At 38.9% G+C, this 12,471-nt stretch overlaps 3 protein-coding genes across 3 annotated transcripts in view; 2 read left to right on the top strand and 1 right to left on the bottom strand.

The window, feature by feature from the left end:
• LOC140923701 (uncharacterized) overlaps positions 1 to 12,471 on the bottom strand; it is a 57,868-nt gene that overhangs the window by 26,471 nt on the left and 18,926 nt on the right. Inside the window, exons 15-19 of the mRNA XM_073373778.1 lie at positions 12,386 to 12,408; positions 11,661 to 11,730; positions 11,001 to 11,138; positions 10,038 to 10,153; positions 9,045 to 9,197 (exon numbers count right to left, since the gene is read on the bottom strand). Coding sequence (XP_073229879.1) covers positions 9,045 to 9,197; positions 10,038 to 10,153; positions 11,001 to 11,138; positions 11,661 to 11,730; positions 12,386 to 12,408 — 500 coding nt within the window. The remainder of the gene's footprint in view (positions 1 to 9,044; positions 9,198 to 10,037; positions 10,154 to 11,000; positions 11,139 to 11,660; positions 11,731 to 12,385; positions 12,409 to 12,471) is intronic.
• LOC140923456 (uncharacterized) lies at positions 874 to 1,892 on the top strand (the record flags this gene model as incomplete). The annotated part of the gene is made up of 1 exon (XM_073373548.1): positions 874 to 1,892. A coding segment is annotated over one exon (906 nt), but the record flags the coding sequence as incomplete, so codon positions are not given.
• Positions 7,795 to 8,685, top strand: LOC140923454 (adenosine receptor A2b-like). Its single transcript, XM_073373547.1, has one exon. The coding sequence runs from the start codon at positions 7,795 to 7,797 to the stop codon at positions 8,665 to 8,667; it is 873 nt and encodes a 290-aa protein (XP_073229648.1). The 3' UTR covers positions 8,668 to 8,685.

Here is a 12,471-nt window from a genome sequence, read left to right as displayed (position 1 = left end):
TTCCGAGTTGGTTATTTAAAACCTACTCTTTGCTAAGTATTATTTTTTAGACGTGTGAAAAATATCAAAAATTTCACCACCTTTAAAGAGACGAAACACTTTGTAACTCCTTCAATAGGGACTGTACACTCTAAATGAAAAGCCCTTACGTACGTTAACGCCAAAAACTAGAAGTCTTTAATTTTGAGATATAAGGTTATTAAGCCTTAACATGTTCATCAAAATTAAATGGGCTAACAGACTAGCGAGGAAGAGTTTTTTTTTTTAAATTTCAATCGACCGCTTTTTGTCCCAGCTAATAAGCAACATGTCATTTTGCAGTAAATTTTTATAACTTTCTTTTAAAATACAGCATATTGAGCATACATAAGGGTGAAGGACAGTTTTGTCCCTTTTCGCACTTCGCTCGTTCCGATTCAATATAGCCATATAACGGCCCAAATAAAGAAAACAAAACTTCAAATATGACTTAACTGTTAAAGGTGGGTACAATGGAGGGGCAAGGTTTCTGTGTTTCAGTTGAAGTTACCTTAAACAGAACTTCCTGTTTTTAAATTGGTATGAAGCTAACAAAAACACATAACGATTTTACTATTTGCCTTGAAAATGACCAAGAGATCTATTCTGACACTTAGACCAGCAATACTTGATGATCAGTCACCGCGTCATTGTGTTAAGATGATGAAATGTTTCATAGTGGCCCAGTTAAAGAGGAATTTAGTCAAACTGCTTATCAAATGCTACCCTATTGAAAGTCGTGGGGTTCTAAAAATAAGTCAATCTGCTTCGAAACGCTGGTAGAGGAAGTCCACGAAACTGATTCTACTGAATTCATAAAAGATCAAACTCTTGCATCATCTGATAGGAATTTAACTGGCTTCAGCACAAATCCAAAAAGGACAACAAATGGATTCCTCGTATCTACTAGCTTGCCTTTTAAATGCATTTTTATCCTACACCGCCACCATGCTAAACATTGTTACAATCCACGCTATAAGAAAAACTCCGTCCTTGTCAAAGAATGTAAAAACATTGCTCCTTAGTCTGGCTGTTTCTGATCTTGGTGTTGGTTTAGTGACGCAACCTTTGGCTGTGGCACGTCTTATTATGGAGTCACGGCTAAACATTGAAACTAGCAAAACGTATAATGCCATCTATATCGCGTACCTTATCCCGACGAATTTATTTATTTTTGCGACACTGTTTCTCGTCATTGTTCTTTGCGCAGAGAGATTTATAGCCATTCATTATTACCTTAGATATCAAGAACTTGTGACACACAAGCGAGTTGTTGCTGTTGTCGTCTCAACTTGGGTATTAAGCGGACTGTTTTCGTTGACGAGGCTGTGGATCCCAAAGAGTATTATGTACGTGGTTTTTGGCATTACACAACTTGCATGTATTATAGCTGCCACTTTCTTCAGTATCAGAATTTACTTGTCCGTGCGACTTCACGTGAACGAAATACAAGTGCTGCAGCTACAACATGCACCACAGAACGCTCAAATGGTTAACGTTCGAAGGATGCAAAAGTTTGCGATGATGTCAGTTTACGTTTGCCTCGTTTTAACGGTTTGCTATCTGCCAAACATTTGTACACTCTTTGCTATTGCCTTTACTTCTAGACCAAACACTGGCATAAAGCATTTACAGTTTTACACTGTGACACTGGTCTTCCTTAATTCGTCGCTTAATCCTGTGATCTACTGCTGGAAAATGAAACACATCCGACACACGATCATTGGCTTTATACGAAATGCATTTACGAAGCAAAACTAAAGACAGCTTCAAAACAATCCATTTGGAAATAATAAACAATATGAAAAAACGACAACAACAACAACACGAAACAATAACAAATGTAAAATCGTGTTATGTTAAACTTACATTAAAAAAAGATATAATAGAATAACAATAAAAATGAACAATAGAGATTGTTGTAGTTCTCGTTAGAATCAATGATTTAAAATTTAAAACAATTTGTCTCGGAGTAATAACTTAAGCATTGTAAAGAAACACGAATGTTGTCAAAACTCCGTTTAAAGTATGAAGCATTGTGGTTTACCTCCTCACCCACCCCTACAGATAAATAGGAAAATAAGAAAAGGAACTAAGCAGAATCACACGCACGATCTTATCAAAGCCAGCGAGACGATGAAAACATCCTCGAGATAACAAAAGCTTTAAAACTTCTTTCGTAGACTTAAAAACCAAGATGACAGTGATCGAACTAAATATAGTAACGATTACACTCAGTGACTAAGCATCTGCACGAGCAGAACTTAATTTTTTTTTTTCTTTTCGTGGCTCCTAAAAATGCGTGACGGGGAACTTTAGACTCAAAAACACAAACACAAGAGAGAAAATGGGTCAGTTTCGAATTAATCAAAATTCATAATTGGCTCCGCGGCTGAAGGGAATAAAACTGGTACAAAAGAGGTATACGAAACCTTTGATTTCACCGAATTCGAATCAGTTATGATTTTATGTTTCTACTTAAAGGCTTCCAAAAAAGGGTGGTGTTGATTCGAACCAGAAAGAATCTGCTATCAGGCGATCTTTTTTCGGAGAACGTCGGCGGACGCCTCCCAAACACAAAGGGAAGAAGGACCGGCTGATCGCAAGCTAAACCAGAATTTGCCAAGATTAAGGTGGAACAGAAGAGAGTCAATGTAGTTTTACAATACCTTGAGGATGCGTTCGATAGATAACAAAAACAAAAACATTAAAACAACTACAAATAACATTTTCTTTTGTTTAATTATGACTTAACTGTAAGAGGCGGGGAAAAATGGTGGACAAGTTTGCCTGTTATTTAAGATAAAGTTTAATTTGTTAAACAAAACTTCCTGTGCCCTAATTGTTTTGAAGGTTAGGAAGACCTATATACAAATTATAAAAATTGCTTGTAAAACAAAAAGGACATCTGCAAGAAGACGGAAATTTGCATGCTCTGTCGACAATTTGCTGGGTCGGGTGAAACAAAAGAGAGCGTAAGCAACGACGACGGCGACAGCAACAAGAACGGCAAGAAAGCAATGGGTTTAGATTCGCATAACAACAACTTTGCACGTAGATCACGGTATCTGTACATTTCTTTGCCGTCACTGCACGACTACGACGTGAAACGTCCTATTTTCAGGTTTTATTGAGGACGTAAACACAAAAAGGAGATGTCAGATCCACTATTTGTTCATGTTTTTATGACCAAGCCAGAGATCATCACCTTTACTTTTGGCACTAACATCTTCAGATTGAGCGAAAGGAAAGCCTTGCAGGAGTTTTCTAAACATTTCGCTTCACAAACTGCGATAAAGCGGCCCCACCGAAAATACAGATTGGGCAATTTCTTTTTGCCGGTGAATAAGTTTAAGTTTTATTTTGAAACATAAACTCCCGTTTTCTAATTGCTTGGCAGTTTAGAAAAATACGTCCGACAATTATCGGAAGAGTATTTAAAACACATAGGACATCTGCTTTGCCACACAAGCAATGCCCTATCATCGGTAATCGTATGTTCAGAAAAGAAGTTTCATCGTAGCTCAGTTAAAGACGCATTTTAGTAAGTCAAACTGCTTTTCATCAAAGTCTAACTTACGAAACGTTTTGGAAGTCTCTGAACTTTAGTCAACCCGTGACGTGAGTTTGGTCAGATCATCCTGAAAAAACAATCGCTTGCAAGGTCCGACAAGAATTTGCTTGCTTCAAGCGCCGCAACTATCCAAAAAAAGTCAACAAATGGATTGGTCATATCTCATGCTTTACATATTAAACGCGTACTTGTCCTACACCGCCACCATGCTGAACATTGTAGCTATCTACGCGATCAGAAAGACTTCGTCTTTGTCCAAAAATTTAAAAACATTGCTCTTGAGCCTTGCTGTTTCTGATCTCGGTGTTGGTTTACTAGCTCAGCCAATGTTTGTTGCACATCTTTTGGACTCAAAACAAAACAATGAAACCAATGAATCTTATAACGCCATACATATCGCTTGTCTTATCCCAACGAATTTCTTCACTTATGCGTCATTGTTTAGCGTCACGGCTCTCTGTGCAGACAGATTTTTGGCAATTCACCTTCACCTCAGATATCAGGAACTAGTGACAGACAAGCGCGTTGCTGCTGTAGTGGTCTTAATTTGGGTGATAAGCGCACTTATTTCACTGATCAGGTTATTTACCCCGAAAGATATCATGTACGTGAGTTTCGTCATTATTCAATCTGCCTGTATTATAACTGCAACTTCCCTGAGCGTCAAACTTTATCTAACTATAAGACGCCACATAAACCAAATTCGCGTCCAGCAAGTAGCGCAGAATGACCAAGGAGAAAGTGTTCAAAGAAAAAGCAAATCTGCGATGGCATCGCTTTACGTTTATCTGGTTTTCATAGTTTGCTATTTACCTAATATTTGTGTGTTACTTATTACCGCTACCAATTCCGAACGAAGCAACAGTCTACAGCATTTGCAGTTTTGTACTCTAACCCTGCAATTTCTTAATTCAACACTTAATCCACTGATCTACTATTGGAAGATGAAAGACATTCAGCACACTTTTGTAGGCACACTACGCAATCTTTTTTCAAGTCCCACCTAGAGAAAGCTCCACCATAGACTATGACGAACAAAGGACTAAGAAAACCTTATAAGGTCATCCTTATACGGTCCTTATACGGTCTGTAACTAAGCGAAGCTATGCCACTGAAATGCTTTGCGAATTCCTTCATGTCATTTCCATAACACAATCTACGCTGCCATCATTCAGTTTTTAAACGTCCTTATGCAAAATTCTATTTAAAAAAATTCATTACTTTTGTAAAATGAACCTTTAAAAGCGCGATTGACAAACTTCGCAGTGTCTTGTTGATGCAAGAGTAAGCCAGCTTACGAGCTAAATGACTTAAGTTTCTTCTTCATGTACCCTTTTCACTATGTTAAAACCTAAAAACGTTTAAATCGTCATGTTGCATAGGTTTTTGTTGAAATTGACCTTAAACTCATCGCTAATGATGAGCTTGGGAGCTGGTGCCTTAAAGGTTAGTGGGGGCCAAATGCAATAAGCAGAGAGGAGGTATCCATGGCAACCCTGGAAGCAGGAACCACCCCAAGAGCAGCCACTAACCGGCACCGTCACACTGAATAAATTCAGTGGAGAAACTTACCTAAGAGAATACTTACCTCAGAAAATACTTACCAAACCACCAGGCAGGGAGGGAGGAGAGGGAGCAAGAATCCGCAATGATTCGCAAGAAGGCAAACATTGATCCGCTACGATCAGCAAGAATCCGCAATGATTCGCAAGAGGGCCAAAAATGATCCGCTGCGATCAGCAAGCAAAGCTACAATGCAGAGCAACACTAGCAAAAGGGCACACAAGGAGCCCTGCAATTCCCCGCGGGCCGCCCCGTAGGTCACATACTGAAGTGGGAGAAGACCGCTGGCCAACTCGCTCGAGTTTAACTTTGCCTAAATGATATTTAGCCACATTTAACTCCGATGATATAGTTATCTCATTATTGCATTTTTAAATGTTGGTGAAGCTAAGCAAAATAACACACTGATATTTAACGTTAACATATAACAGGTTTCATATGAACCCTTTTCTCACTGAAAAGCCTAAGTGAAATTCATACCCCAATAAAAACTTTAAAATATTTAAAGTGTACGAGATTATTCTTAATAAAAGGTGAGAGGAAGTATGATACACACCTTCCTTAAAACTGTTCACGTTTAGAACCCTTAAGATTTTATGGTTTAACTGTTTTGGTCTCGAAAAACATACATGTATGTATTGTCAAATCCGTTTTCCTCAGTGGTATCTTGTAATGTTCTGCAGTGTTTTTTATTGTTATTTTGATTTCAGTAAGCAACATTTCACCAAGGATAATAATGAAAAGAAAAAGCCACGGCCGTAGAAACGAAACCACCCTTTACCTCCGTCAAAAGAGATACTGAAAATTTCCCCAGAAACGAGAACATCAAACTTCAACTGCTGTCGCGAAAAGTCACGCGACAGCAGCACGCGTAAGGAGACGCGAGTGCGAGGGGCGGGGTGAGAGGCGCGTTCTCTCTCTAGCAGGTTAAACTTCAACAGCTGTCTTGCGCGCTGTTCATTCTCAAGACAATTTTGTTCGATTGTGGAACCTTGACGCTTTTGCGGTTTACAAGCTTTACTGGTTACTGATACTATATTTTCACTTCCATTCTGACCTAGAAAGGTCTGAAATAGCTTCCAACAGGATCCTGAAGCAGATAGGGAATTCGTGAAAATAACGCGTTCTCACCTAAATATGAATTGTTGGCACTTGTTTTCCTATTGACCAGCACCCTTCCAAAGCTCTTATTTCATTGGTCCCTATAACCTGCACTACCTATTGTTTTCAGGGATAGGAGCATTATTATGTCACCATCCATATTGTTTTCTGAGCCAATCACAAACCTTGTTCCCAGTTTCAGAGCAGAATCAGAATTGAGTGCAAATGAATTTCACCTCAACAACAACAACAATAAGCAGCTTGCGCCTGTTGGGTGCAAAGCCAACGAAAATTGTCCACTAATAGTTTATGTCGTCGATATTGCAAATTGCAAATACAACACAATTTAATGAAAGAGCTACGAAACCATATGATATGTAAATTAAACAGTTGATATTTTCCGAGCTGGTTATTTAAAACCTACTGTTAACTAAATATGATTTTTAAAACGTGCGGAAAATATAAAAAATTTCACCACCTTTAAAGAGACGAAACACTTTGTAACAAGTCCGCCTGCCCCCGGTTAAACAGTTGGGTGCAAAGCCAACGAAAATTGTCCACTAACAGTTTATGTCGTCGATATTGCAAATTGCAAATACAACACAATTTAATGAAAGAGTTAGGAAACCATATGATATGTAAATTAAACGGCTAAAATTTTCCGAGCTGGTTATTTAAAACCTACTGTTAACTAAATATGATTTTTAGGACGTGTGCAAAATATAAAAAATTTCATCACCTTTAAAGAGACGAAACACTTTGTAACTCCTTCAATAGGGACTGTGAAGCCCTTATGTTAACGCCAAAAACTAGAAGTCTTTAACATAAAGGCATTAAGCCTTAACATATTCATCAAAATTAAATGGGCTAAAAAACTAACGAGGAACAGTTTTTTTCTAAAATTTCAATCGACCGCTTTTAGTCCCAACCAATAAGAAACATGTCATTTTGCAGTAAATTTTAATGAATACGACGTTCTTTTAAAATACAGCATCTGGAGCATACATAACAGTAAAGGACAGTTTAGTTCCTTTTTCGCATTTCGCTCGTTCGGATGCAATATAGCCATATAGTGGCCCCAATAAAGAAAAAAAGCCTTCAAATATGACTTGACTGTCAAAGGCGGGAAAAATGGTGGGGCAAGTTTCCTGTGTTTCAGTTGAAGTTACTTTAAAAGGAACCTCCTGTTTTTAAATTGGTATGAAGCTAACAAACACACATAACGATTTTACAATTTGTCTTGAAAATAACCAAGAGATCTGACACTTAGACCAGCAATACTTAATGATTAGTTGCTGCGTCATTGTGTTAAGATGAAATGTTTCATAGTGGCCTAGTTAAAAAGGAATTTAGTCAAAGTACTTATCAAAGGATAACTTATTGAAAGTCGTGAAATTCTAAAAATAAGTCAATCTGCTTCGAAGCTCCGGTAGAAGAAGTCCACGAAACTAACTCTACTGAATTCATAAAAGATCAAACTCTTGCATCACCTGATAGGAATTGAACTGGCTTCAGCACAAATCCAAAAAGGACAACAAATGGATTCCTCGTATCTCCTGGTTTGTCTTTTAAATGCATTTTTATCCTACACCGCCACCATGTTAAACATTGTTACAATCCACGCCATAAGAAAAACTCCGTCCTTGTCAAAGAATTTAAAAACATTGCTCCTGAGTCTGGCTGTTTCTGACCTTGGTGTTGGTTTACTAGCTCAGCCAATGACGGTGGTAGATCTTATCTCTACGAACTTGAACGAAAATAATGAAACTAGTAAGACTTATAATGCCACGTATATTGCGTTTCTCCTTCCGATGAATTTATTTACTTTCGCGACGCTGTTTCTCGTCATTGTTCTTTGTGTTGATAGATTTATAGCCATTCAATATTACCTTAGATATCAAGAACTTGTGACACACAAGCGAGTTGTTGCTGTTGTCGTCTCAATTTGGGTATTAAGCGGACTGTTTTCGTTGACGAGGCTGTGGATCCGAAAGAGTATGCACGTGGTTTTTGGCATTACAGTACTAGCATGTGTCATAGCTGCGACTTTCTTCAGTGTCCGAATTTATTTCTCCGTACGTCGCCACGTAAACCAAATTCAAGTGCAGCAGCTACAACAAGCATCGCAGAACGGACAAATGGCTAGCGTTACAAGGCTGAGGAAGGTTGCCATCATGGCAGTTTACGTTTGTCTCGTAGTGCAGGTTTGCTATCTGCCACACCTCTGTAGTGTATTTGCTGTTGCCTTCACGTCTGTATCAAACACTGCTGTAGAACATTTATATTATTACACTCTGACCCTGTCATTTCTGAATTCATCGCTCAACCCACTGATCTACTGTTGGAAGATGAAACACGTCCGAAACACGATCATTGGCTTATTGCGAAAAGCATTTTCATCGCAGAACTGAGGAGAACTTTGGGAAGAGTGCAGCAAACATTACGAACTTTTTTTTATCTATGCCCCTAAAGAAAGAGACAGCAATGACAATTTCACTTTAAACAACCGACGCAAATTTTGTTTGAGTAGTTCATTGTAAAAAGAACTACCGCACTTTTGACAGCTGGCAAGCACTCACTTTCCTGGGTGTACTTGCATTTTAAGTTAACGAACAGTCTTAAACATGAATAAGAAAGCAAGCAAACAAAAAAAGGAGGGAGAGAACTGAAGCGCCACCTTTTAAACCGGAATTACATCATGTACAAGGAAATAGCGGTAACTGCTGTTGGAAGAAGGCAGGGGGGGAGAAGAAGCTCTTCATTCCCAGCCGGACAAGTTCCAGCTTACCTGGTTGATCTGCTGAATATAGCTGAGACTGAAGAATTGGATAAGGCGTGATATGCTCTGATCTCGCGGGGTTTAGCACCTCCGTTGCTTCAAAGGACCCACTGGTGCTCTTCAGGTTGAAAACGCGCAACGTATAATCGTGTTTCTTAGAATCTAAGAAGACAAAAAAACCGAATGATAAACAATTAAGTGCAAATAACTTCGTGCCGGTACTTTGTACTATAAAAATACCGTTTGTACCGTATATTCACAACATTGCCCGAAACAAGCAAAATGACTGGCCTGATTCTCAGAGGGACAGAAGACGCTCGCTTGTAAATTCCTACTCTGTTGGCCGTTAAGTATAGCAAACAGTAATCTATTCAGGAAAGTCAACTTGTAGAATTACGTCCAGTTCACAAACAAAAAAGGCGGAATCGTATTCGCACACTAACTCAAAACTAGTAAAAAAGGACAGAAGGGATCAGTGGGCGATATTCATTTACCAAGAAATTCGTTTACCATGAAGCAAACACTTTTCGGGAGGTTCGCTGGAAAACTCCCAGGAATAAGTGGAAGGCTTTGAAAATAAAGTCTTCTTTTCCCGTTGCAAACTTTTCCGGTGGAAAAGCGTGGTCCCTTTACGACTTTTTACAAGGATTTCTCAATCTCAGGCTATTCACGGGCGATATCTGTGCCACCATCTTGAACTTTGGTGTGATAGGGGAACGAAATGCCCAGTTTTTTTCCAGTTGAAAAGTTCGCTATGCAAGATTGCATCCGTAAGCCCAATGTTACAACCTCCTTAGCCCTCCTTCGCTCGCTACGTTCATTTTGCTCGTCAAGACTACCTGAGAGATCAAAAATAAAGCCACCTCCGCCATGGAAGTAACAAGACACGCGAACACTCACAGAATATAACACTAAAAAGACTGTCGCGCGTTTCGTCATTTCCCACGCAGCAGCTAATGCACGAAGGGGGAATGACCTTTTGTAAGGCATCGCAACACTCACCTTCACTAAGTGACATAAAGTTCGCCTTTCCTCCAAGAACATTCCAAAAGTCTTTGGTTTCTCCCCCTTCGGAAACTTCCTTGGCTTTGTAATCTTTTGAGTACTGCTTACTAAACCTGTGGAAAGACAAAAGGATATTAAAACAATATACCGGTAGTGGAAGCTCTCGTAGGTGGACACCCTCGGGACAACCCTCGGGGCGCGAGAAAGGTGTTCGTAAGTGCAGCTGGTCCCTTACGAGAATGAAGAAATACAGAGTTTGTATGGGAGTTGAGTAAAACGGGGTCTTGTGAAGGCAGCCGTAAGTAGGACTGTCCGCTTACGAGAGTGCCCGTTAAGAGAACTCTAGTTCTGAAGTAAACTGGTGATTTTCTAGTACTTTGTCTCTTGGCATTGTTACAGCGATTTCGGTTACTGTAAAATGTCAATCAAATTTTTGATAAAAAAAGAGAGTCAAGTCGGTGCTCCTACAAATCATGTCATATCTTGACGATACAGGAATTATAATTTTGAATTTTCTTAACTAATTAGACATTTTCTGAAAATAACGTAGCAAATTGTCAGTACTAAAAGACCTTATACTTCGAAATTTCAGTTAGTTATTTCAATGTTATAGCCAAAAGTTAAGAAATTATTTAGATCACTGCTTAAACCTTTTTGTACTTCGACATTTTTGTCAATTTGTAGGTTTATCATTGTTTGTCGATGGCCAGGATCATGGAAACGGACTGCAAAGAAAACTTTGGGCCACAGGTTTTTCGAGATCAACTCCTGTGAATTGAAATAAATGAAATGACTCATATTTTGAACTGCAGATAAAGATATAAAAGTGAACATGATCATCGCAGTTGAATGAACAACCTAAGCGGTTGAAAAAGACCCCTAAAAATTCAGGCTTGACAGATCTGGGATCAGTTGCACTTGTTTCCTTGGAAGCAAGTGATGACAAATTAAGTATCTTACCATTTTTTAAGTCTTTTTGTGGCATTAACCGCCAGTGTTTTCACAGTGGAATGAGATTGACAGCCGTGCCAGGCATAAAGTATAGCTTTCTTTTTATCTGCTACCACGAATGATGTTCTTGATCTCAAGCAAGACGAACTGGAAAAGAAAACAATTAATAAAAGATAGGTCTAAGTGAAATAAATGGTATTTAAAAAAATAAAGAATAAGTATAAAACATCAAGAAAGACTTCTTACGTCCTAGTGGTAACCAGGGCCACCCCCTTCCCTCCCTCCTTCCCCCCCCCCCCCACCCCCACAAAAGAAACAAACAAACAAAGAATGCGCTTAAAACGGGTCAAAGAGAGACGTTTGTTTTCCAAGAATTTTCTGATTTATTCTCCGTTTACATTACCGAGGAAACCTAGTCAAGGATAACATGTTAGTATAAATAAGGCATTCTAAACAAAATAATGTTTAAAAAAAATTTCCAACTATCTGCAGATCCCGTTTAAAACAACAATCTGGCACTTAACACGTGCGTTCAAAACAACGTGCATCAAAACCAACACTACGGCACGTGCGCATGAAAAACTTTGCACGTGCGTCAAAAAATAAGCACATGCGTTTGAAGAAAAAAATGCAAGAGCGACAAAATAACGAAACAAGCATCTACTTCACCTCGCTGGGATCTCTAATAAATAAGCTTCCTCTGGTTCTTCATTTCGTACAATAAATAATGCTCCATCTCCTGGAAGAGTGACAGAAAAGCGGTAAGTAATGATTCTTCTTAAATATTATTTTGTACAGATATAAATTATTGAGGAAGATTTATATTCGCCACGTTATTCTCGTTGTTGCTAACATTTATGTCTTATTGCGAAATGCGCTTTGCTGGTTTACGTATTCGCCTGCTCTTAGCACTAGTGGCCGGTCTTCTCTTTAGCTTAAATCAGCTTGCTGAAGCGAACTGCAAAGTTCTCGTGCTTGAACTGTGATAGGAGTCGCATGCTTGCTGTAGAGTCGCAAAAACAAGGGTTGTTTACCATTTACATTGCATACAGGTCAGTTCACGGTTTGGGCTAATAGTAGACAAAATTCACGACTAAATTTCGTCCCGGAATCGCTTTTACCATTTGTACAATTCAGTTCCACTTACCGAGAAACGTATGCGAAGCCCTGAAACTGGTATCAAAGATTATTTTCAAGAGAGGGAACACGAATTTCTGTTTTAAACAGGACTACCTCTTGAGATGTTTTGTTCCTGCGGTAAATTTTCGGATGGAAAGGCCCAAAAAGCAGTGTTCAATTTACTGTCCAACCGAATTTCCCGGAAACTTTTTGTAAATATTACACGACCTAACTTTCGTTTAACGATCATCACTACCGTGACCCAGTATCCATACCTGTTTCATCTTCACAGTCTCTCCTGTGAAGTAAAATAAAAAAAAACTTTGTTAACATCCTGCAACAAGGCATTTCCCACACTTGT

The sequence above is a fragment of the Porites lutea genome, chromosome 13 (genome assembly GCF_958299795.1).
Source record: "Porites lutea chromosome 13, jaPorLute2.1, whole genome shotgun sequence".
In the NCBI taxonomy this organism is placed as follows: Eukaryota; Metazoa; Cnidaria; class Anthozoa; order Scleractinia; family Poritidae; genus Porites; species Porites lutea.
Note: the sequence above shows the minus strand (reverse complement) of the source record. Positions and strands in the feature narration are given on the sequence as shown.